The 24,282-nt window shown below is 62.2% G+C and overlaps 1 protein-coding gene across 1 annotated transcript in view; it reads left to right on the forward strand.

Annotated features, from left to right (window-relative positions):
• The first annotated feature begins 13,327 nt into the window (after window positions 1-13,327).
• Window positions 13,328-24,282, forward strand: part of KAZN (kazrin, periplakin interacting protein) — a 114,864-nt gene continuing 103,909 nt past the window's right edge. The window contains exon 1 of the mRNA XM_062193099.1: window positions 13,328-13,535. Within this exon, the coding sequence (XP_062049083.1) occupies window positions 13,328-13,535 (208 nt within the window). The remainder of the gene's footprint in view (window positions 13,536-24,282) is intronic.

Genomic DNA, 24,282 nt, shown 5'->3' on the forward strand with positions numbered 1-24,282 from the left:
GACCCGGTTTTTCAGGGCAAGCGATTGGGATGTGGTGCATTTTGTGCAGTGGCCCTGGGACCAGACAAGCAGCAGCCACGATGCCCACGCCCCTGCACGTGGGCACCCAGGGGCCCTGGAGGCCGGGCAGGCAGCCTGCTCCAGGCAGGTACCCAGGCTACTGCTCTCCGCCGGGTGCCCCGCCTTGGGCTTGGCCGTGGGTGGGGCACTTGGGAGACCCCAGTGCACCTGCCAGATGGGCAGAGACACAGGCGAGAATGGGAGCCTGGGGTCCACTCTGTTGTCCCTGTGGCTAAAGCACGGGATGGCCGGGGATGGCTTGACCGGCTCGCCACACCGCCCCTCTCTGGCACAGGCTTCATAACTTTGCTTTATAAATCGATTTGGAAACTTTCCATTAGAAACCAGGCTGAGTCTGACCACTCACAGTCCCCCTCCTCTGACATCGAGAAGTGCGGTGTACTGAATGCTAATTCTGTAGCAGGCATGTGTTCACTCACTTAGCAGGGAGAGGGAGGCGTCATTGTTCCATTTTACAGATAGGGCAAATAAAGCCCGGGCAATGCTAAGTACACTGCTGAAGGTCACACAGCTAGGGCAAGAGCCTGCCCCGGGCTCCTCCTGAGCAAGTTGGCTGGAGGTTGACTGGTCACCTGGTCGGGTAGTTGGGTGGTTAGCGCGGCTGGTCCGGCAGCATCACAGAATTGTTAGAGGCCTGATTTTGAGCTGTCACAACCAAGTCCCGACCTCAGCTCAGCCACTTCCTCGTTGCGTGGCCTCCCCGCAGGTGCCTCGTTCTTCCTCATTTACAAAAGGGGCTTAGCACTTCCCCCTCCCCCCACAGGGTCTGCACTGGGGATCGGAGGAGGGAAACACATCTAAAAACCTGGCACCGGATGGGTGCCAAGCAAGTGCCGTAATGCTGAGCTTTGGCCGTGGGCACGGCTCTGTGAAGCAGCTCCCACGGCAGAGACACCTGCTCCGGGGCGGCAGTCCCCAGGCCTGTCCCTGCCAGCTCCCCGGGCAGCAGCCCAGCCAGGCTCGCGTGCTGCCTGTCGCGTCCCCAGCTGGAGAGGCCGCGGCTCAGGTCCCTCCACCAGGTGCAAACTGAGTTATTTCCCAGCGTCTGGGATGGGGACCTCTTCCTTCCTGGTCCCCAGGGCGGCTCTTCTCTGTGGCACAGGAAAGGCATGCTGGGAAGAGAGACTCCGGCTGGCTTGTCTCGAAGGCACCTGGGAATGACCCACCCACCTTGGAGACGAGCCCCTGCAGCCCACACCCGGCACATCGTCCAGAGCCCACTAGCCCACGTTAGAAACAAGCATAGGCCAGCACTATACCAGCATTTCAACAGAAACCGCCCAGCACATGGGCTCAGCTCGCTGCCCAGTGCCCAATGAACCTGAACGTGAACGGTGAATGATTCAGCAGCACAGAGGGTTAGGTCGCAGCTCGTGGCACCTGCGTCACCTCCGAGGGCCAGTCTGAGTCCCAGCTGCTCCACTCCTACCCAGTGGCAGCCACACGGGAGACCCGGATGGAGTTCCAGGCTCCTGGCTTTGGCCTGACCCAGCTCCTGCTGTTGTGGCCATCTGGGGAGTGAACCAGCAAGTGGAAAATCTCTCCCTCTCTCTCTTTGGGACTCTGCCTTTCAAATAAATAAAAATAAATCTTGAAGAGAGAGAGAGGGAGAGAGAGGTGGGGGAGTGGAGGAAGGGAGGCAGATAAGGAAAATGAAATGCTCTGGACACAAAGACGCAGGCGTCATGAGGTTTCTGCCCGGCCTGCCCTCATCTGCTCCCGGAAGCCGTGTCCTCTGAGCTGGAGTGGAAGCGGAAAGAGCAAGGGCTCAAATGAGACGGCGACAAGGATGCTCCAGGCCGGCACAGAGTCCTGAGACATTTTTAAAGATTTATGTATTTATTTGAAAGTCAATGTTACATAGAGAGAGAGGAGAGGCAGAGAGAGAGAGAGAGAGAGAGAGAGAGAGAGAGAGAGAGAGAGAGAGAGGTCTTCCATCTGCTGGTTCACTCCCCAGTTGGCTGCAACGGCCGGAGCTGTGCCCATCCGCAGCCAGGAGCCAGGAGCTTCTTCCTGGTCTCCCACATGGGTGCAGGGGCCCAAGGACTTGGGCCATCTTCTACTGCTTTCCCAGGCCATAGCAGAGAGCTGGATTGGAAGTGGAGCAGCCAGGACTCAAACTGGCACAGATGGGACGCTGGAGCCACAGCCGGTGGCTTCACCCACTGTGCCACAGCGCCAGCCCTGTCCTGAGATATCGAAGAGCCTGAGGGGGTGGCCAGGGGCTCCAGAGAGGCATGTTGTGGGGGGGCACCTGCTCAGCTGTTTCTCGATGGCCTCCCCCACCCCCCGCCCCGGCTTTCACCAGTGCAGAGAGGCCTTTGCTGTGCCAGGCTGGGCTAGGACTGCAATGTGTAGCTTCTGGGCGCTGGCTGTGCTGGCACAGTGCGGGCGCCTCCCCCGTCGGCAGCCCTCTTCTGCGGTCACAGGCCCTCTGCCTCCACGGGTTCCTGCCACCTGCTGATGGCATCTGGTCTCCGTGCGTGCCTCTGACACTGTCGCTGCTACTGCATCTTGTGCCCTGTCCAGACGGCCTCGCTCGCATCTCTGCCGTTCTGGGTTGCGCCTGTCACAGGCCGGACCGCCTACTGTCTCTGCTCGGGAGACTGCAATGCTCTTGGCCTAACGAGACCCCTCTGTATCCCCAGGACCCCTTCTCTGCTGGTCCCCTCTGGGCCAGGGCCACGTCGTCCACACCCTCACTTTCTCCCACCACACTTCATGCCGCTTTGTATGCAGTTGGCGCTTAATAAATGCATGGTGCATGCATGCCCAACCCTGGCCTTATTCCAGCCACTCAGACCCTGGCACCCAGAGCAACGCTGAGGCCTGGGGCTGCCCAGACTGGCTGCGCCGCCCCCCCCCCCCCCAGTCTTCCTTGACCATCAGCCTGAGTGGCCGCCCCGCTGTCTGCTTTCCCAAGAGTGCCATCGAGAGGCTGCTCCGAGTCCTTCTCAGTCACCCGGGGGACTCCATCCGCAGGGCCAGCACCGAGGAAGCCCCCGCTGTGCAGCTGTCCCGTGCACTCTCAGAAGCTGAGCCAAGACCCTGGTCCCACCCACTGGGGTGCCAACAGCACCGGCCTCCCCAGCTGTCCCAACCACACTGTCCCCCCACCATGGCCCAGGGTCCCCTGGGCGGGAACTGCCCCTTGGTTGAGAATCACTGGGAGCTGGCGCTTATCTCACAAGGTTCGGGATGGGAGAGGCTGTGACTTTAGCCTTGGGGAGGCTGTCTGAGGGAGGGGTGGGCACAAAAGCAAGAGGAGCGGGGACAGGCAGTTACGCCGCAGCTCGGGACCCCGTGTCCCGTCTCGGAGGGCTGCATTCAAGTCCCGGCCGCAACCCCGCTGCCAGCTTCCCGCTCATGTGCGCCCCCGGGAGGCAGCAGGTGACAGCTCAAGGAGTGAGTGCCCGCCACCCACGTGGGCGACCTGGGTGGAGCTCCAGGCTCCTGGCTTGGGCTTGGCTCAGCCCTGGCTGCTGTGGGCATTTGTGGAGTAAGCCAGCGCTCGCTCGCTCTCTCTCTCTCTCTCTCTCTCCTCTCTCTCTCTCTCTCTCTCTGCATTCCAAATAAACCAGTAAATACAAGTGAGGGAAGGCCAAGCATGGTCAACGCCCCTGCCCCGCCAGTCGCTGCGGGGCAGAAGGTGTGGCCCAGCTCCTGTTAGCTCTTGAGGTCTTTATATTTTTCCCATTAGATGCCAGAAATGCTGACTTTGATGTGAGTTCTGACTCTCCCATGTTGGCAGCTCACGCACATTGTTAAAACCACTGCGGGAAAAACAACACGTATGGGCGAGCCAAGCTCGGGCTTCCAGCTGCCAGCTCTGCCACCTTGCCGGCAGCCCCACAGCAGCCCCGAGTCCGCGCCTCCCAGGGGTTTGTGTCCCTGGCACCCTGGACAAGCCCTGTCCGGGCCAGGCCTCCGAACTGGGCAGGCAGCCCGTGCCCACGTGGCCACCCCCACCCGCTTCTGAAGTCCAGTGCCAAGAAGTGGGCGGGATCTAAATTCCCAAAGGGAGAGAGAGAGCGAGAGCACGGGAAGTCCCCCCAGGAGGCAGCTCAGGAAGATGGAGTCTTGTCCAGCTCTGACGCTGACTTGCTGTGTGGCCTTGGAGAGCCGCTGCCCCTCTCAGGGCTGTGGAGGGCTCATCAGGGAAGACGGGGAGGCTGAGCGCCAGCTCTCCGTGTCCCTGGGACTGCGTGGTGGCACTGAGTCCTGGCTGGCTTGCCCAATGCCCGGCACACACTCTTTACCCCAGGCTGACCCGGACAGGGACGAGCCGGCTCCACCTCCCTGCTCCGGCACTTTTCATTTCTTACTAGAGCTTGGGTCATGCTCCAGGCAATTAGATTATTAGGGACCAGAGGCTGCTTCAAGGCTGAACCCCCCCTCCGCCCTGGTCGCTTGGCCTCCTGCTGGTGCCAATGGCAAAACTCTGGATCAGTGGGACAGGGAGGTCCCCCTGCCAGCCGGCCCTCGGGGCCACAGGACAGCTCTGGTGGACAGCCTGCCCGGCCTGTCCGGAACCCCTGCCTGTTTCCCAGGGGGCTCTGCAGCTGCCAGGAGCCTTGGTGAGGCCAATAGGAAGGAAAGGGGCGTGGCCATCTTTAGGCCACACCCCTAATTCTATAGGTGAGGGCCAGGGGAGAGGAAGTGTCCCCACAGGTCACCCAGCCACAGAACACCCACATCTGAGCCCCTGCCCAGGGCCCCTTCCCACCTGCTGCAGAGGGGGCTCCCAGGAGGGCGCACTGGCAACGTGCCCCGGACAGACGGGCAGACGGGCAGACGGATGGACCACAAAAACATCTAAAGATCTGAAACCTGGGGTGTATATTGGCATAGGATAAAAACGTGGCAGGGGCCAGCGTTGTGGCACAGGGGGTTGAGCCACTGTCTGCGACTCTGGCATCCCATGTGAGTGCCAGTTCATGTCCCAGGTGCTCCACTTCCAAGCCAGCTCCTTGCTAACATGCGTGCCTGCCTGGGACAGCCAAGGATGGCCCAAGTCCTTGGGCCCCTGCACCCATATGGGAGACTCAAGTGAGGCTGCTGGCTCCTGGCTTCGACCTGGCGCAGCCCCAGCCATTGTGGCCATTTGGGGAGTGAATCGGTGGATGAAAGATTTTTTCTCTCTCTCCCTCCCTCTCTTTCTCTCTCTCTCTGTAGCTCTGCCTTTCAAATAAATAAATGTAATCTTAAAAAAAAAGTTAGCAACTAGCTTTTAGAAAGCTTTTTTTAAATAGAGTTCTAGGAAACAAAAGAACATTCACAGGCCAGGTGAAGCCCTTAGGGCCACCAGGTCACAACCTTTGCTTGCCTTGCTCTTAACCTCAGTATACTCAGCTTTAAAATGGGTTTGAGATTAGCAACCACGTCAGATAGGGCGGTGAGAAATCACAGGAGACAGCGCGCCGAGGGCTTGCGGTGCCGACGGCTGCACAGCAGCCCCGAGCTGTTGCTATGGGCTCACACGCGAGATGCTGTTCTTGGGCGAAACAGGAAGGGGCTGGAGCCAGAGCAGGGGCTCGCTGAGGTCAACGCGGGGCGCGAGGACAGAGCATGTGCGCAAGTGCACGGCGTGTCCCCGGCGCTGTGGGCTTGTTCTTCACCCCAGGAGTCCCCACGCACGGCCTCCGCTGCGCCAGGGGCAGAGACACACATTCCACTCTCAAAGGTCAAGGGTAAAGACGAGAACACAGTCCCGCTTGCTTGCTAAGGGGCCCGTCAGGGGGCAGGTGCCCAGCCCCCCTCCAACGAATCTGCCTCCCGGAGCAGGTTCCAAAAATACCCAAAGGACAGTCGTGGGAAAAGAACGCAGGACCAGTTCTGATTGGGCCCCTGGGGACTGAGCTAGTGCCTGCCGGCTGCCTCGCTCCCTGGCCTGGACCCACGCAGACCCCTCCCCACCTCCCTGGGGGCCCCCGTGGCCCTGGACGCCCCGGTCTGCCTGTGCCGTGGAGGGCTGGGTTGGGACGAGGGCCGTTCGCGCTCTGCCTTTAGGGCCTTGGAAGCCGGGAGTGGCTCCGGCCGCTGTGCCTGGGTCCTGGTGGGCAGAGGGGCACAGCCGGTGACTGCCGAGAAAGCAGCCGTGCGCATGTGCGGACAGGTGGCCTGCTGGCCCCAGAGGGCCCCGGAGTGTGGGCTGTCGGGGCAGAGGAGGGGCGTTACGTAACTGTGACGCCCCCACCCCGCACCGCGACCCTGCCTGGTCCTCGGCTTCCCCAGCCCCACCTCTAATTCAGGAACGGCTGGGGGCGGTGAGACCCTGCGCCTCCCCACACGCAGCAGTCAGTCCTCCCGATCCCTGGGTTTGCTGTGTGTCCCCATGGGAAGTGTCTAAGCCTCTCAGAGGAGGAAAGCCAGCCCCATCCTCCAACAATGGAACCCACCCCGGTGTGGGGCACCTGAGCCCTCCCTGCAGGAGGCAACCAGGTTTCCCATGAAAAGCTCGCGCCTGATGGCACAGTGTCCAACGTGCCCTGGCCACTGGGGAGCACTTTGAGCCTTCAGGGAACCCGCCAGGCCGGCGTCTCAAGGCCCCATCACTCACCTGGCAAGAATCCGGAAGCAGGCAGGCCTTGGGGTCATTTTGTCTCCTTGGGGCGGTGAGTGGCAGAGGCTCAGCACAGCGCCGGTGGCAGGGTGACAGGGTGACAGGCACCCCTGCTCCGGGAGTGGGGACCCAAGTCACCATGTGCTAGTGTGTGTCCTTTCTCACCTGGACGTCCACTAGGACCATGAGCACCCCACACTCGGGGGTCTGCTCTCCCCTCCCCCCCGCCACATACAGGGCTCCTGGCGGAGGCCAAGGGCAAACTGACGGAGTAAAAGGACCAGCAGGCAAAGGAAGGATCCTAGGACGGGCCTGTTATCCGTGGGCCCGGCGCTCCACGCTTCTGTGGGTTTTCCACCCAGAACAATCCTCGGGGGGTGGGCAGGCAGCCTCAGCCCCCTCTTACACCTGGAGAGACAGGCCCGGGGGTGGCCAGCCTTGTCCCAGCCTGGCTGCGCCCCCAGACCCTCGGCCTCACCACAGCCTGCCAGCTCCATCAGCTACCCGTGGGCACCCTGGCAGGAGCCGCTCTGTGCCCTGCCCGGCCTGGAAGTAGGGAGGGGGAGAGGGGCGCAGGCCAGCAGGGAGCAGCCGAGCAGAGAGCAGGAATGGCAGGACTTCGGGGCGTGGCCCTGGGTCCTCCCGGCTCCACGTGCGCACAGGCACACCGCAGGTGCCGGCGGCCGCAGACTCCAGCGGCTGAGCTCTGGGGCACGGCTGGGGCACTGTCAGTGTGTGTTGAGTCAGCGGATGAATAAGCAAAGACAGACTTGGTTAAAGTACTGGGGGAAGAATACTAATTATTATTATGGTACTCACGCCATAGTAGTGAATAGACAGGCTCTGGGGCCCCAGCCACCTGTGTTTGAACCCAGCTTCTACGACCTGCGTGACCTGGGACAACATCCTGAACCGCTCCGTGCGCATAATCACCATATTTACAGAGTCTGCCTGGGCAACATGTGTGAGGCAGGTTATCTGATATAACGAATAACCCCCTCCAATTACGGCCCTGTGTCTGCGCTCCGATTCATCTAAGGGCCTGGCACCGAGGCGACAGCGCTCAGGACACGCCTCCCCCACCCCAGTCTCAGATCACCTGCGGGAAGTGGAGACGCCAGGCCCACCGCTGTGGCTGTGAACACAGCAGAGCCATTCCGAGTCTCTGGTTCTCCCCGGAAGGTGAAGTTCCGCTGTTGGACACCAGGGGCAGCAGAGTTCCTGAGTCCCGTCTTCAGGCTGGCCCAAGCAGTGACCTTTCGCCGCTGCCCACGGCGGGCATTCCCAGCGGTCCAGCGTGGGATGCAGCTGGCCAGAGCACCAGGCTCCCCCGAGAGCCAGACCCCCACCCCGGCACTTCCCACCGTCGTCATTTGGGCTCCCTGCACCTCTGTTTTCTCACCTGGGACGTTGGGGCTAGGGTGGTGTGCAGGGTTGAAGGGGCACAGAGCACAGTCTTGGGGTGATGGGGTGCCCGGCCAACCACGCCTGCCACTGGGGTGGCATCACGGCTGTCGCTGGGCCCTGTGGGTGTGGCTCCTGCCTCTGACTCACAGGCTGTGTGACTGTGGGTAGGAGACTTGGCCTCTCTGTATAACAGTGGCACACTTCTCTCTCAGCCCTGTCCGGAGGACTGGGCTCCTACGACAGTGTCTGGCCCATGGCACCTGCTGTCTGAATGTTGGCCCACGTTATTATACATTGTAGTATTTTTTTCTGTTACTGCTTTTGTTTTGAGTACGTTAGAACGTCGTAACTTTCTGACAACAAAAACCTCCCTTCTTTTTAATTAAGACTTATTTTATGATAAAAGCAGAGTGAGAGAGAAAGAGAGATCTTCCATCTGTTAGTTCACTCCCCAAATCCTGCAATAGCTGGAACTGGGCCTGGCTGAAACCAGGAGACAGAAATTCTATCTGGGTCTCTCATGTGGGTGATGGAGGCCCGAGTCCTTGGGTCATCACCTGCTGTCTCCCAGCCACATCAGCAGGAAGCTGGACCAGAAGCAGAGCAGCCGGGACTCGAACCAGCGCTCCAACATGGGCTCTGGGCGTCCCCAGTGGTGGCTTAACCAGCTGTGCCATGCCAGCCCCAACCTCCATGCTTTGAAATGAATTCCCCAAGAAAAAAGAGGCTTGGAGGACAAGGGCGAGATGTGGTCCCTGGATAAGGAAGAACTTGATCCTTTTGTTGCCTTAAAGAATGTGACGTGGGGCCCAAGGCTGCAGCAGGCAGGGCACGGAGGCCAGCTGCGCTCTGGGAGAATGCTGACTGCCCTGCTCGGCTCAAGGCCTGGGCTAAGCTCCTGCCTGAGGCGAGGCCCTTTGGAAGTCCCTGGAGGGGCTCAGGATCTCTGCCAGGCCACTGGGGTTCCCGGGAGGACTGTCAAAGGGGCCCGGCAAGCCAGTGACAGGCCCACAAAAGTGCCCAGCCTGGCCTGGCCAGATGGCAGGATGGACCTACCCCGAGGACAAAGGTCTAAGTAGCTGGGGAGGCAAATCCCACTCTAATCCTGCGTGCTGCACCTGCGCTCCAGAGTCCTACTGGGACGGGGGGGAGGAAGAGGAGTCAGCACTGAGCCTGCTGGGGTCCCGGCTGCAGAAGCAGCCCGGGCTCTGCCCAAGGGCCCAGAAGTCGCTTTGGAGTCCCCAGGAGCAGCCCAAGCACTGCAGGTTTCTATGGAGCTAGCAAGAAGTGCTCTCCTTTGCCAGGAGCCACGGGCGGGTCACCCTGGCCTCCCCCGAGAAGTCCCTGCAGCCTGGTTTTTGAGGGTTCACTCCATGCCAGGCTCTCCCACCCCAACCGGACAGGAAGGGGCCGTGGTCACTTCCACATCACAGAAGCACAAGCTGAAGCTGCCAGGAGTGAAATGATTTGCCCCAGATCACAGGCTAGTGAGTGTCGGAGCCAGGACTTGAGTGCCGGTCTCTCTGCCCTCAGAGACTGCACGCCCACCCCCCTAGGGCAGAGGCGGCATCCCAGACAGCCCCCCCCCCCGCCCCCGCTCTCCACCTGCGGGCGTCTGCACCCTCACTTAACCTTCCAGCCTCGAGTGTGCTGGGGACCTGGTAGGAACAAAGCAGGGAAACCGTGACACGGTGCCTTCCCCAAGGTTAGGTTGCCAGGAGGCCGTGCCTCCTGCCCTGCGCGCGCACCTGCTCCCTCTGGGCACCCCAAGTGGTGGCTTCAGTGACAGTGCCTGCCCCGGCCTTCCTGCTTTGAAGGGAGTTCTCCAAGACACACACTGCTTCTTGGAGCCTCCTTCCTGCCGCTTTGCCAGCAAATCCAACAGCCAAAGCGAAACAGAAGTTCCCACCCAGACCCCCTGGGAGGACTAAACCCACCCAGCACGGCACCTTTAGCTGTGCAGATACAGGAAGGCACTTCTCCGTGGCCACACGCGTGCTGGGGGCAGTGGGAGGCCTCGCGTTGCGGCTGAGGTCTCTAGACCGCCCCAGGAAGTCTTGCCCAGGAGTTCACAGGGGGTCACAGGGTCTTCAGAACCAAGACTCCCACCCCAGCTCTGCTCAAAGCATTCGGAGCCGGGCAGTCACATGCTGGCCGGAAGGGCTCAGTCATGTGTCTTCCACACGGGTTAAAGGCACAGCCCAGGGGGGAAAAAACCTGAAAAATTCCAGTAGGCTCAGGCAGCTGCCAGACAGGCTGGGAGCTCCTACTGCGATGACTCTGGTCTTTGTTCCTGCAGGCAAATGCGTCTTGTAGTCTTCTCCCGCGAGCTGGGGGATGCTCTCCTGGGAGCAGAGGGGCGCTGGCCCCTGTGCCCCGGCCTCCAGCCTCCTTTGTGTTTCCTGTGTGGCAGGCTGAGGTCAGGGTCAGGGGGACGCTGTCTGCCCACAGAGGCCAGAACTACAGCTGCCTCCCCGCCCCCACCTGGACTGCCCATCACCACCCGCCCCCGCCCGCCCCGAACTCCTGTGATGCCTCCGATGCCTCCGCTCTTCAGAATAAGCCGTGGGGAGGACTGAATGAGGGCACTTCCTGATGCCTCTCCTGACTCCCAAATCCTCCCTCCTGCCGCCCTGCAGAGGCTGGGCACATGCGCCCTGGGAAAGGACCCAGCGAGCTGAATCGGTTCCCAGGGGTCTTCTGGGAGCAGGCCTAGCTACATAGTTTGCAGGTCCCCAAGCAACGTGAAGGGCACAGTCCCTGGTTCCAAATAAATAAATAATAAAAATTTCCGAGCAATGACAGCACAGCATTAACCCAAGTGCAGCGTCCTTCTGAGCACAGGGCCCTGTGTGACTGCACAGGCCAAACCCTCTGGAGTCAGCCTTTGGGTAGAATCCGCCCCGAAAGCTGGGGAAGGTGGAGCCAGCTGGTATCTGAAGTCCTGATCTCAGTGTAGGGAAGAGAGAAAGAGAGAGAGAGAGAGAGAGAGAGAGCGACGAGAGAGAGAGAAAGAGAGAGAGAGAGAGAGAGAGCGAGCCAGGGATGAACTCTGCTGAGTAAGGAGAGCAGCAGAACTCCCCCAAGGCTGTGGGCTCAGGCACCAGCCTGGATCAGCAGGGGCCTTTGGAGAGGTCGCAGAGGGGCCGAGGAAGGCGGTCGTGGAATATGGGATGCACAGAAACTTCTAGAAGCGTTTACTTTGTGGCTCTTCCTCCTCTTCCTTTTCCTTTTTCTTACGTTCCCGAGTGTTGCCAACATTTCCAACTCAGGTTCCACCTAACAATCCCCTTGTCCATGTTCCTGCATGGGTCCCCCAGGGGTCTCAGGTGGAGACCCCTGGACTGCACGGTTCTGAGGTCCCAGCTTCAGCACGGGGAGTCAGGACGCCCCCACCGCTCTGCCGGTCACTGCAGCAGAGGTCCAAGTGGGGAGTCCCAGCCTCTCCCGTCACCCGGAGCAGGGTCACCGGCCTTCCTCCGAAGCAGTGTGGGTCTCTAGCCTGCCGGCCAGCTGGGACCACCACCAGGATTTGGCCTGGCCCTCTGCCCTCCACCAGGGAGTCAGGGCTTCCAGAAAGTCAGAGGCCGGAGCCAAAGGCAGCCCCAGTCCCTGGGAAGGTGGGCAGGAGGTGTGTGTGTGCGTGTGCGTGTACCTGTGTGTCTGTGTGTGTGCCTGTGTGTCTGTGTGTGTGCCTGTGTGTATATATGTGTGTGCCTGTGTGTGTATATGTGAGTGCCTGTGTGTCTGTGTGCATGTCTTTGTGTGTATGCGTGTGTCTGTGTGTGTATATGTGAGTGCCTGTGTGTCTGTGTGTGTGTCTCTGTGTGTGTGCGTGTGTCTGTGTGTGTATATGTGAGTGCCAGTGTGTCTGTGTGCATGTCTGTGTGTGTGCGTATGCATGTGTGTCTGTGTGTGTGCCTGTGTGTGTATATGTGTGTGCCTGTGTGTCTGTGTATATGCCTGTGTGTCTGTGTGTGTGCCTGTGTATATGTGAGTGCCTGTGTGTGCATGTCTGTGTGTCTGTGTGTGTGCCTGTGTGTATATGTGAGTGCCTGTGTGTGCATGTCTGTGTGTCTGTGTGTGTGCCTGTGTGTGCATATGTGTGTGCCTGTGTGTCTGTGTGTGTGGTTGGAAGCTGACAAGTCCATGGCCATTGGTGGCTAGGCCACTGTGGCCAGGGAAAGGCAGGGCTCCTTGCCCCGGGTGGGACAATGAGGAGGGGAGGTTCAGACCTGGGGAGACAGTCTGGTTTCACAGCTTGTCTGGGAGCTGCAGACACTCCCAGACCTCAGGCCTGGGCCAGGAAGAGGAATAAGTGGGGGGTGCAGGCTCGGTCGGGTGGGTGCCTGCTGCACTGGGGGTGAGTCCTCAGCGGCCTTGCCCTGGGGGTCCACAACAGAAGGGAGCCGAGCACAGGGGGTCACTGGTCACTGGGGGCGGGGGGGGGGGGGGCGCTAGGGCTGCGCACTCCCTGAGCCGGAGCACCGCAGGTGGATTGAGTCGCCCCGGCTTCCATGGCCCTCAGGCCTCTCCCCCACCTCCGCCGCCCACTCCCGGGGGTCCGGGCAGCACCCGCACAAGGCTGCCGTCATGGGGGGCTCCAAGCAACACTGAGGAGGGGCAGGGCGAGGACACTGAGGCTGGGGGAAGGAGGCGAAGCCGCAGGGTCTGCAGGCCCCCGCTCGCAGCCTCACTAGCGCGCGGCGCTCCATTCGCTCCAAGCACTCAAGGCTTAGGGTCACAGCCACCACGAGTGGCGGGCTGGGCCCGGGGCGGCCACCCGCTCCCGGCCGGGTCTGGGGAGCTTCAGCCCTCGGCCAGGGCTCGGGTGCCTGCACTTCCGGCTCTCGCGACCGCTGTTTTCCCAGCAAGGACTCCGCGAGGCGGTACCGGGCGACCGGGACCGGCGCTCCGCGATCCTCCGGGGCGGGCGGGGGAGCGGCGGAGAGCCAGGGGCGGGGCGTGGGCGGGGCCGGGGCGGGGCGAGCGGCCGCCCCTCGCCAGCCCGGAAGCAGCGGGAGGAGGAGCCGCGGGGCCCGGAGTCGTTCCCACGTGAGAGGCTCGGCGGCCGAATTCCTCGCGCGCGGCGGCAGCGGACGGCCAGCGTCCGGCCGCACCGAGAGCCCTGGTCCTGCGCGCGCGGGCAGCCGCGCCGGCGACGCGGACGGCGTTCGGCTGCGCCCCGATGCGGCGGCGGCCCCCGCGGCCGTGAGCCCCCCGCCCGCCGTGGGAGCCCCCCGCGCCGCCGCGGGCAGCGCCCCCCGGGCACGCGGCATGCGGGCGGCCGACGCGGGCTCCTGGGAGCGCGTCCGCCAGCTGGCGGCGCAGGGCGAGCCGGCGCCCTGCTGTGGGGCGGGGGCCGGGCCGGCGCGCGCCCCGGGGCCCGCAGCCTGCGAGCGGTGCGCGGACGCGGTGGGGCCCGGCGATGGGCCCCGCGCCGGGGCGTCCTCTCCGGGAGCCGATGGCGCCTGCAGCCAGCCGGGTAGGTGCGCGCTGGGCCGGGGAGTGGAGGCTCCGGGGCCGGGCGCGCGGGGGCGCTCGGGGCCGGGATCACGGAGCCGCCGGTGGCAAAGTTCTGGCGGCGCGCGGAGCCGCGGGCGGGGGATGGCGGGGCGACGCGCGGGGCGGGGGTCGCGGGGCTCCGCGGGGCTGGGGGCGGCACGGCCACGCCTGCGCTCAGCTCGGGGCGCGAGGCTGGGACGGCGCCCGCGCGTCTGCGCTGCCCCTCGGAGGAGAAGCCGGGGGCTGGCGTGAGCCGGGGGCCCCGGAGCTCCGAGCCCTGCGCGAGGAGCCGATGCAGTGCTAGGGACGCGCGCGGCGGGGTTAGATGTCCCCGGCGGGCGCGCCGGTGCCATCCCGTTTGGGTGAGGTCCCGGGGCGCAGACGCGAGTGGCTGTCCCCGTTCCTTTGAAGTTCTGAGTACTTCTCCAGAAAAACTGGGGGAGGGGCGCCAGTGGTGGGCTGTTCCTCCTGGCTGCTTGGTGTGTGGGGGTTAGTGCCACGGAGTTGGAGCGAGGCTGTGTCATCTCGCACAGCAAAGCCCCCAGGCCAGGCCGCTTGCCCTGGCTCCCAGGGCCGGCGGCCAGCGCTGGACCTGCAGCCTGTGTCCTGCTGGCCCAGGCCCTGGCCCCGGACTCCGGGTCCCAGGCGGCAGGCTCGCCAGCTGGGGTGCACATGGGCTTATTTACCTAGCAATTATTTCTTTCCTGTGAGAAACAGCCCAGAGCCGCCTGATTCTTGAGTTGCTTGCTGTGGTCTCCCTGGGAAACGGATGGCTCCGGGTCAGGGCAGGGTCCCATCCAGGCGTGCACGGTGGCCACCCTCTCCCAGACTTGTGCGAGCGGTTAGAATGCAGGACAGGTAGGCGCAGAGTCAGCAGCTGGGAGGGCCTGGGCATGTCGCATCCTCCTCGGGGACTCAGTTTACCCATCTGTAGAGTGGAAATAACCTTAGTGAGGAGTGGCGATCTGGGTGGGTACTTGATGGACATTCGTCCTGGGCTCCCTCCCAGGGGCCAGAGTGGCTGGATGCAGCTTCCCTCGAGGTGGGGACGGGATCTGCCCATCTCCACCCTGGGACCCAGAACCCTGCGGCTGATGACTCTTGTCTGTGAAGGGCTTAGGTGGGGGTGGAGCGTTGTCAGTGGAAGTTGTTATTATGTAAACACGTGCAGCCAGGGCTGTTTACTCTGGGTCCTGCAGACTCCATTCGTGTGTTCATAACAACAATACCCTGATGACCGGGTGCAGCTGGGGAAAGCCCGCTCTCAGGTCTGGGGGTGGTGGTTACCCTGCCGTGTCTCCCTGTGCGAGGCGGGGGGATCGGAGGTCTGTGCCGATTTTCGGGTGGTTCCCCTGGCCTGAGACAGCATCAAACCGGCAGCTAAAACCGGAAGTTTGTGTTTTTTTCCACCTCCACCCCACTACACTTCACTTTGCTGTCTCTGTTTATGAGAGACACAGAGAGAGACAGGACACGCTCTCATCTGCTGGTTCGCTGCCCCAAATGCCCACCATGGGCTGGGCCGGGCCAGGAACACCAATGACTGGAGCCGTCACCTGCTGCCTCCGGGCTGTGCGTTTGGCCGGGAGCTGGGGCCAGGAATCGGGCACAGCACTCCAGCGTGGGACCGTTAGGCTCCGCCGAATGCCTGCTCCCTGTCTGGGATTCTCAGCTTCCGCGTGGGTCGGATGTTGGGGACAGCCCATCCCGGAAATGGTTTCTCGGAATCTTTGCTGTTAGGAGGGCTTTTGCTCTGGGAAGGAAATGAGCACGCTCTGGCTTAGAACCACAAGCTGAGGTTATTGCTGAAATAAACATTTCGGCCTGACCGAGAGGTGAGAGTCTCAGCTGAATGTGGCACTCAGCGAGAAGCGCCCGGTTGGACAGGCGACTCTGGAACCCGGCCCTTTGGGGAAGAGAAAGGATGCTTGCTTGGCGGGATGCGAACCGGGACACCCTGAGACTGCCCAGGGAGGGGTCCTGGGAGCAGCAGGGTGACGGGCCCAGGATGGTGACAGCTCGGCAGGGTGGGTGACCCAAGGGCTGGAGCAGCAGGTGCAAATGTTGGGTGCTGCTGCAAACACTCCGCGCTGCTTCTGCCTCGATTCTGCTTGACCTTGACATTCTTTACCACGCGGCTTCCCGGTTGACACAGAGGGAATGACTGTTTGACGGGCAGCTCGCTCCAGAATGCCCCCGGAGGGAACCAGGGCCCACCGGCACCTCTGAAACTGGGGGCAGTGAGTTCTTCCAATCAGCCGTTGTCTGTCATTCACTCACATTTCTTGGGCACCTACTCCGGGCTGGGCAGTGTCGTAGCCGTCAGGGACACAGCAGCAAACAGACAACCGCGGCGCCGGTTTCCATGGAGCTTGTGTTCTGTGGGAGGAGCTTCCCAATAGGCAGATGTGCACCGGATATGTCCGGGGACGGTGAGTGCTGTGCAGAGAAATCGAGCCGTTAGGGGTCAGAAGGTGGGAGCAGGTGCTGGTGAGGATTTAGGTGGGGCCATGGGGGGAGGGGGTGGAAGCAGTAAGGTGTGTGGGTGCTTAGTCCCCAGGGCAAGGAGGTGTTGCCCAACAGCTAAAGGAACTAAGTCATTTTTTAAAAGGTAGCAGGAAATGAGAACCTTGTAGACGGAGCGCCGATCGATCTGACCGCAGCTGGAGCCTCTGAACTGGGTGCAGTAGCTGTGGCCCTGGACGCCTTTCTCCTAGCCCTCTGCTCAAGAGTCACGCACCTCTCCCTGCGTATTATTTATTATGTCACCGTCACTGGGGTTCTTAGAGCCTTTTATATAAAACCCGGGAGGCGGGGGGGCAGAGCGCGTGTGTGTCTGTGCGCTGGCTCCCGGCTCCGCACCCCCTGGAGGCCGGCATGGGGCTAACTGAGCAGGGCTGCTTCGTCTCAGTCTCAAGTCAGCCCCCCCTTCCACAAGCCAGGGCAGGCGAGTGGCTGATCCCACCCACGGATGGGGCAGCTGGTGCTAGGCGCAATGGAGGGACTTGCTCAAGTTCACGGTCACTGGGTCTGGCAGCCAGGAACCTCTCCCTGACTGTAGACCTCAGCCAGCTATTGCAAGACCTTGGACTGCTCTTAACCAAGCAGACCCCACCCCAAGTTTCAGGCCCGTTTTCCCCTTGACATTTTCTGCAGACGTGGTCTGTCCTGACCTTGACATTCTGTGTTGTGAGCAGCCCAAGCATTCGCTTGTCTCTGCTGGTGAGGGGTTTCAGCAGGAAGTCAGCTCTCGGAAGGGGCTTCCGCCGGGGTGGGGCCAAGATCCCAGCTCTGCAGAGTGGAATGAGCGATGCACTTGGACGAGGCCCCCGGGGGCCCATGGGTGCATTCCCGTGAGTGTCCTTCAGCCAGCAGGGTGGGCCGGACGGACAGAGGTCTCACTCTGAGACCTGGCCCCCTCCACGCTATGTTAGGAAATGGATGCTGGGCTGGCAGGTGGCATCCCGTCACGGGTACAGGGCACCAGCTTTGCAGTCAGACACAGCCCCGTTGGAATCTCCATCTCTGCTACTTACGAGCCACGTGCCCGCCCGCAAGTTACGGAACTTCCGAGCCTCAGCTTACCCTTCTGCGGCCGACGGCAGAGTTGTTGGAGGTTGGACCAGAGTCTGTGCGGTTCGCATCCTGCCTCTTGAGAGGGAGAGGAGGGAGTCCCGCGTACCTGCAAGTGCGTGCGTGTGCGATTGAGGTGGGAAACACTGGGCTTTGAGCGACAGGTGACTCTGGAGGACGCCGGCTGCCTCTATGGCCTTCTTGAGTTGTCGGGGGTCTCTGTGGTGGACAGCAGGCTCCTTTCTGGTCTCTGAGTTCACTGGGGGGTCGGCCAGGCCCCGTGGCCGCCCTGGAGGAGGAAGAGCTAGCTGTGCTCTGAGTCATCTCAAGAGCTGCACAGCGCGTGGCTCAGGGAAGACAGCGTCCGTCGCCCTGGAGTTAGCCTGTATCACCCAAACACAGCCGCTTGGCAGGCCTGGAGGATCGGCCTCATTTGCATGTAGACAGATTCCGGCCCCAGCAGAAAGGCACGGCCGAGCCGTTGTTAGTGCCGGCTGCTGTGTTTGCCGCGAGTCGCCAGGGCCGGAACTCTCCGGAGAGGCCAGCCCTGGGTCTAAGGTGTGCAGTTATGTTCGTGTGTCTGCGCTCCGTCAGTGCGCTGGGTGCTGGGTGCTGCAGATGAGCACCTGCCCGGGGGGGTCCGGGTCAGCTCTGCCGCTGTCTCACGAGGCCCAGCCCCTCGGCACCCCTTGTGGCGGCCTCCACGAAGATGGGGGCTTCAGGCTTTCTCTCGTCTGCTGTTTAAATGCCTTCAGGAGAGGCTACTTAGAGGGCGCAACCGATCGTGGCCGTTCCTCGGAGCCCTTGGCCAATGGCATTAGCGCACCAGGTGCCAAAGCAGCCCCAAGTTTGGAAGGAATTCCTGGCCAGGAGGGTGTCACAGGTAGGCAGGTCCTGCCTGAGGTCTTACCCTGGACCCTGGGCTCGGGACCGGGGGAGCTGTGGGTTCCGGGCGGTGACAGTCCTCGGTCTCCATGCTGAATTTGGGGGCCAGTGCCCAGGAACACCCACCACCACCTGGCACCTGGCGGCTGCCCTGCAGGTGCCAACGGCTCTGCCTTTTGTGGCTGCTTGGATTTGGAGGCTGGCTCAGGCTCCTCCGGTTTGGGCTGTGACTTTATCACAGGCATTGAGTGCCGCTCCAGAGAGCTGTCCCCGGGGGCTCGGGGAGGAGTGAAAACAACCTGTGCGGTCCCTGGCGAGCTTCAGCCTCTGCCTCTGGCATGGCGTTGCCACGGCGCTCTGGACTGTGGAGTCCCGTGTGCCGGGCGGGGGGTAGGGGGTTGGGATTCATCTCAGTTCACTCGGGCCCTGTTAATGACGAGCGCTCAGGAGCCAAGTGCTTGGCTGTGTGTTCCTGTTGATGCCCCTGTCTCTTGCGAGGCAGCCAGCTTTCTCCCCACCTTGCAGGCGGGATGCTAAGATTCGGAGAGGGTGGGCAGCTGACCTCCGTGGCTGTCCTAGGCTCCCCTCCCCAGGGCTGCCAGGGCCCAGAGCTGAGGTTGAGGTGCTGGGAGGGAAGCACGTTGGTCTCCCAGAGCCAGAGGTGGGTGGGGGTTGAGCCTTGGGGGCCCAGGACACCCCACCCTGACCATGTGGTCTAGCCAGAACCCAAAAGGTAAACTGGCAGGTGCTGGGCGACCCCATGCAGGCCGTTTGGGAACACAGAGCTCCAGATCCTTAGGAGGGGACTCTCGGTGGGCAGGGGGCCCCCACTCTGTCTGCCATCTGAGATCCTAAGGCCAGGGCAGGGAAGGGAGCCTGCTCCAAGATGCCACGTGGGGGTGCGTGCAGGCTTGGATGTGAAGACCGATAGAAGGCTCACGAGGGTCTTGGCAGTGCCGGGAGATTTTACCCATGGCCCTCTTCCCCATTCCTTTGGGGGTCACCGTAGCCTGGCCTGCTTGCTCGTCTGCAGAGTCTCAGGCTCCCCCACCCAGGAATCTGTGTGTGCCAGTGCTCTGGGCGATTTGGGCACAGAGCTCCTGTGAGCCGACTTTGAGGAGCTCTGCCCTTTGCCTTCCTAGACCCTGGCTAATTTTAGACACCACGCACTGCCTTTGGCCCCTGCATCCCAGCGCGAGTCTCAGCAGCGTCCTGGGCACGCCCACAGCTGTGATGCTGACGAAGGGGAGGTGGACATCCAATTAGGTCTCTCCGCTTCTTTTCTATTCCGATCTGCCCGGGCACGTGTTCCCAGGATCCCGCAGGAAGAGGCGCATGACCTCGCTCCTCCGTCTCGCGAGCTCACAAGACTGTCCTGTGATGAGAGCGGCCAGCGCCGGGCTGCGGTGCCGCTGCGCGGGCCACCCCAGCATTTGGTGCCTTCCACTCGGTTAACACGGCTTTATCCGGGAGGCCAAACTCCTGTGCAGTGACTCACCCACATTCTCAAGACTTGGGCCCCAAAGCTGCAGGGCAGGGGGAGGAGGCAGGGCTCCCGACCGGTCCCCACCTGCCCTATCCCCCAGGGGCCCCTGAGGATGTGCCCTTGGCCACTGGGGCGTTCGGCGGAGTGGCTTCACTGGGCTTCCTCCTGGCCTCTTGCCCCGGCATCGCCTTGCACAGGAGAGCAATGATTGACTTCATCCCCTCAGGGGTGGAAAACCCAGGGCTGTGTGATGGGGGGGGGGACCTGCCTGGGGCCCCCTGCCACGCCTGGACCCTGAGCTCAGTGGGCTCACATGCAGATTCCAGGCCCCCCACACTCCCCACCCCCAGAGATTGATTCAATAGGTCCAGGGTTCAGCCAGGACCCAGCACTGTCTTTTTATTGTGGCAAATTGTTAGCAACATGAAAGTTACCATTTCGCCCTTGAATACATCCATGTCCATTTCTAGAGCTGTCATCACCCAGGACCGGCTGCGCCCGTCCCACAGTAACACCCCGCCCACCCCTGGGGACCCCTGCTGACCCTCATCCAAGCAGGCTCTGTCCCTGTAGGGCCTGCACTTCTAGCACCCCGGGGTCCCAGAACCACTCCTCCCCAGTCCTGGATCCTCGGTGTTTCTTAGATTCCTTTAGAGCAGAGCCATGCGGGCGGGCGACCTGGTGGGGTGTGGGGGAGGGGCGCACGCTCCGCTCGCAGGTGCCTCTTCCCTGGGACTGAAACCGGGCATGCCATGGCTGTTCGGAGTTCGTCTTCCTGGGGTGTTTGTAGCCGCTGAGCCTAAAGACCCCTCCTTCCCCAGGGATCTGCGTGGAGCCCGAGGGCAGAGGAGGAGAGACTGTCTGGGAAGGGGCGCCCGCCCTGGGAGCAGGAGCTCTCCAGCTGTGGAGCCCCCCCTTCTCAATCCCGGGGGGGTTGCTCCGCTTTCCCTTCGTCTGTCTTCAGGGACCAGCAGGACAGCTGCCAGCTCCCAGAGTCCTCTGCTGTATCACACCTGTCCCGGTGGCCGGGAGAAGGATCGCTGGATCCATCAGCCTCCCGATTGTGAGCCCAGCGTGCCTGCTCACTCTAGGGCCTGCACAGATGCGCGCGCCCATGGCCAGCCTCCTGGCACTGCCAGGCACACTGAGGCCAGCAGCCGCAGCTGGCTCCTCGTGGCCTCCCCATCAGAGTCCCGTCTTCCGGTGTCTGGAGCGTGGCCATTGGCCCGGGAGATGACCAGAGGTGACTGGAGCTCGTACCCAGCAGGCAGGCAAGAGCAGCAGAGCAGGAGCGGGCAGCCCGAGAAGATAGGAATCTGGCACAAGGGCCAGGTGGGCTGGCCTCTGTGCTGGGTACCCGTTGGAGGAGCGAGCTCCCGTTGCTAAGTTAAAGCAGGTGCACAGGCTCAGGTCTCTGAATGTGGGGACAGGGGAGGCCCTGTACTGTGTGCTCAGGGTCACAGAGCCAGACGGCCTGGGTGCAGATCAGTGTTGGTTGGAGGAAGGGAGGAGGCCGTGAGCAAGCTACTTAACCCTTCTGAACCTCACTTCCCTCATCTGTGAATGGGGGGTGCTGTCCCTACCCAGTGTGGGTGTGTAGAGACTAAATGAGATAATATACGCACCATGCCCGGCACACATCTCTTGTATTAGTTCTGTACCCGGATGGGGGCTGGAGTGACAGGAGGCTCACTGGGGAGATGCCCAGGGCAGTCAAGTGCAGGGTCAGTGTCAGCGGGAGGGGGAGGTCAGGGCGGCTGGGAGCGAGCATCTGCCATCGGGGTGGCAAAGCCTCGTGCGCCACAGGAAGCCCACACTGGAGACCCCTGGGCAGGCAGCTGCCTCTCCGTGGGCCTCAGTGTCCTCACCTGTACAATGGAACGATGGTAGCCACCTGCGGGGCCGGTGTACCGCACAGGAAGGACTTCCTAGGGGAGCTGTCTGAAACGCTGCATGGGGTGTGCTGGGCTGCAGGTTACAAAGCCGTGCTTGTTAAGGGGTGGGCACTGGCCCCGGCAGTACAGGAGGTGCCTGTCTTAGGGTGGGTGGGATGGGGGTGGGTCTACACATACACACACACACTTCTGACCTTGGGAAGTCCAGAGCCTTGACCGTGGCTGAGCTTCTTACTGTGTTTGTGACACAGGCTCTGTGCCAGCAGAGAGAACAGGAGGTCCACACAGGGGGAGCCCAGGCTGCCTGTGAACCCCAAAGTCCCAGGGAGCCTGGGTTGGCCTTGGGGCAGTCACCCCTCCCAGCTTCCGGAGGGCGGGAGCCTTCCCCCAGTCCTGCCTCCTTCTGTGGCCCTGTAGCTCAGACTGCCTGGTCCCTGGCTGAGCGGTGGCTCGGCAGACCGTGGATCAGGTGCCCGTTCTGGTCCCATCGGCTGCACCTGTAAGTGTGGGCAGGGCCCTGGTCCCATCGGCTGCACCTGGAAGTGTGGGGCGGGCCCTGGTCCCATCGGCCGCACCTGGAATGGTGGGCAGGGCCCTGGTCCCAGAGAGCTGCCTCCTTCCAGGCTATGGGAGAGTCGGGAACTTGGGGATCTTGGGAACTCAGGATCCTTGCCGCTAGGCAGGGAAGATGCGTGATTGCCTTGTTCCTCCTAAGCGTGAACACCTGTGGGGGTTGGACATGCACTTCCTCCCCGGCAGCCCCCACAAGGTTTTGTGAGTTTTAAGTGTCTGTTCACTGTGGTGTGGAGCCCAGTGTGGCTCCCAGGGTGGCATCTGCCTGTTGGCCCGTGCTCTACTGCTTGAGGGTCTTACACATTGAATCTGCTTCCTGGACAGCACGGGTGCTGGGCCCCTGGGCCCCAGTGCCTCCCTGGACAGCGCCCCGGCATCCCTCCTCCAGGCAGGCCGTGTGGAGGGTTCTGGGTGGGCGGGAGGACAGGCCCTCCTGCCTTGATTGGCACCGTTTGACCACACTTAGCCCTCTCCGTCCCTCTGGGAGCCCTTGGGGAGGACGGATGAATTACTGGAGCCAGAATCTTCCCCACACAAGCCAGGAGGAATGTCTGCAGCTTGGTGTTTGTGTAGAGGACCCTAGAGACAGCAGGCAGGGAGAGAGGCCGGTGGGGGTGGCTGTGGAATGCTGTCCGGGCAGGTGGCGCACCTGAGCCAGGTGGGGCATGCAATGAGACACCATGCCCCTCTGCTGCCCACCTGCACCCCGACCCTCGGACCAAAGGAGCCCAAAGACGTTCAGTTCACCTCCTCCGGGGCCCACGAGCAGCATCCATGGCCGTCCGACCACCTCTTGGCAAGGAGGGGCCCCTGGATGTTTGCAAGCAACCAAGAGATTACAGAAAGAGGAGGGGGCAGGGAGGGAGAAAACAAAGCCTTCAGGGCCACCAGCTGCAATGGAGACTGCGCCTCCCCCACCTGGGAAGGTTCACCTGCCTCCCAAGCCCAGGCCAGCCCGAGGAGCGTTGCAGGGGCGTGTCCTGGCCTGCCCCCAACTTCCGCAAAACGAGCTCTTGCACGTGTGCCCGTGGAGGAACTGCTAACTCAGGGGATGCCTAGCCTTCTCCGAGGAGCCGCAGCCGGAGAGTTGCCAGGGCACCAGGGTTCTGCTGGGTGCCTGTGCACGGCCAAGGGGCTCTCAGCTGAAAACCCGTGGGTCCTGCCCGGAGTCGTGGTGCCCACGCGTCCACGGCAGGACCAGAGCCCGTGGCCTCCTGGGGTTGGGCTCTTTTGTCCCATGCATCAGGGCTGCAGACTACCCAGAGCTTGCCTTGTTTTGTTTGCTTGTTTTAAGGTTTGCTTATTGATTTGAAAGGCAGAGGTTCAGAGAGAGAGGAAGAAACACAGGGAGATCTTCCACCTGCTGGTTCACTCCCCAAAGGCCCACAACATCAGGACAGGGGCCAGGCTGAAGTCAGGAGCCTGGCATCCCATCTGGGTCTCCATATGGGTGCAGGGGCTTACGCACGTGAGCCGTATTCCACCGCCTTCCCAGGCGCAGCAGTGGGGAGCAGGAACAGAAGTGGAGTAGCTGGGACACGAAGACAGGCACGCGGGCTTTGCGGGAGGGGTCTTCACCTGCGACGCCACAGTTGCGGCCCCGCATTGTTTTTTCTTTGGCGTGCTGGGCTTTGGGCAGCCCTGAGCGGTCCCCCTGGGGAGGTGGGGTGGCCTCGCGGGCCTGGTTGGTAGCTGGTGACCAGCCTGTGATTCCAGTGTACAGCAGGGGCCAGGTTTGGCCGGCGCAGAATCAGCGTCTACAGCGCGGCAGCGAGCGCACAGCGCACAGGGCCTCTTCTCGTCCCACGCTGTGACAGCGCAGACACCTGCCCCGCTCGGGACGCCCGCTTCTTCGGCTGCCGTATCTTCTGTTGCTTTGCGATCGGCGGAAGCCCCGCGTGTTCGTGGTACATTCTCCGTGAACTTTCTCAAGGCCCTTTGTGTGCCTGGATTGGAACCTTGTTTTGCACCCAAAAACTCCCCTCTAAGTGCGTCTTCCATGAACTGTGGGAAGTGCCCTGGGGCGGTTTGAAGTCTGTGGAATGGGGAGAGGGAAGAGCAGAGACCCGGAGGCCCAGCCACAGAGAGAGGGGCAGGAGGAGGTGGATTTATGGGTAGGAAACGGAGGCTGCCGACTGTTGGTCCCCCGCGCCTCTGCTCACTCCGATCTTCCCGTCAGCCAGGCCCGACCCTGATTCTGCACCCGCCAAACTCGGCCCCTGCTGTCCTCTCTCTGGGGTGCTGCCTCCTTGTCCCTGCGCTCGTGGCCTCGGCTGGCTTTCGCTCCGCAGATGTTTCTGGGGCTTCGCACGGGT

Source organism: Lepus europaeus, chromosome 5 (assembly GCF_033115175.1).
Source record: "Lepus europaeus isolate LE1 chromosome 5, mLepTim1.pri, whole genome shotgun sequence".
Lineage (NCBI taxonomy): Eukaryota > Metazoa > Chordata > Mammalia > Lagomorpha > Leporidae > Lepus > Lepus europaeus.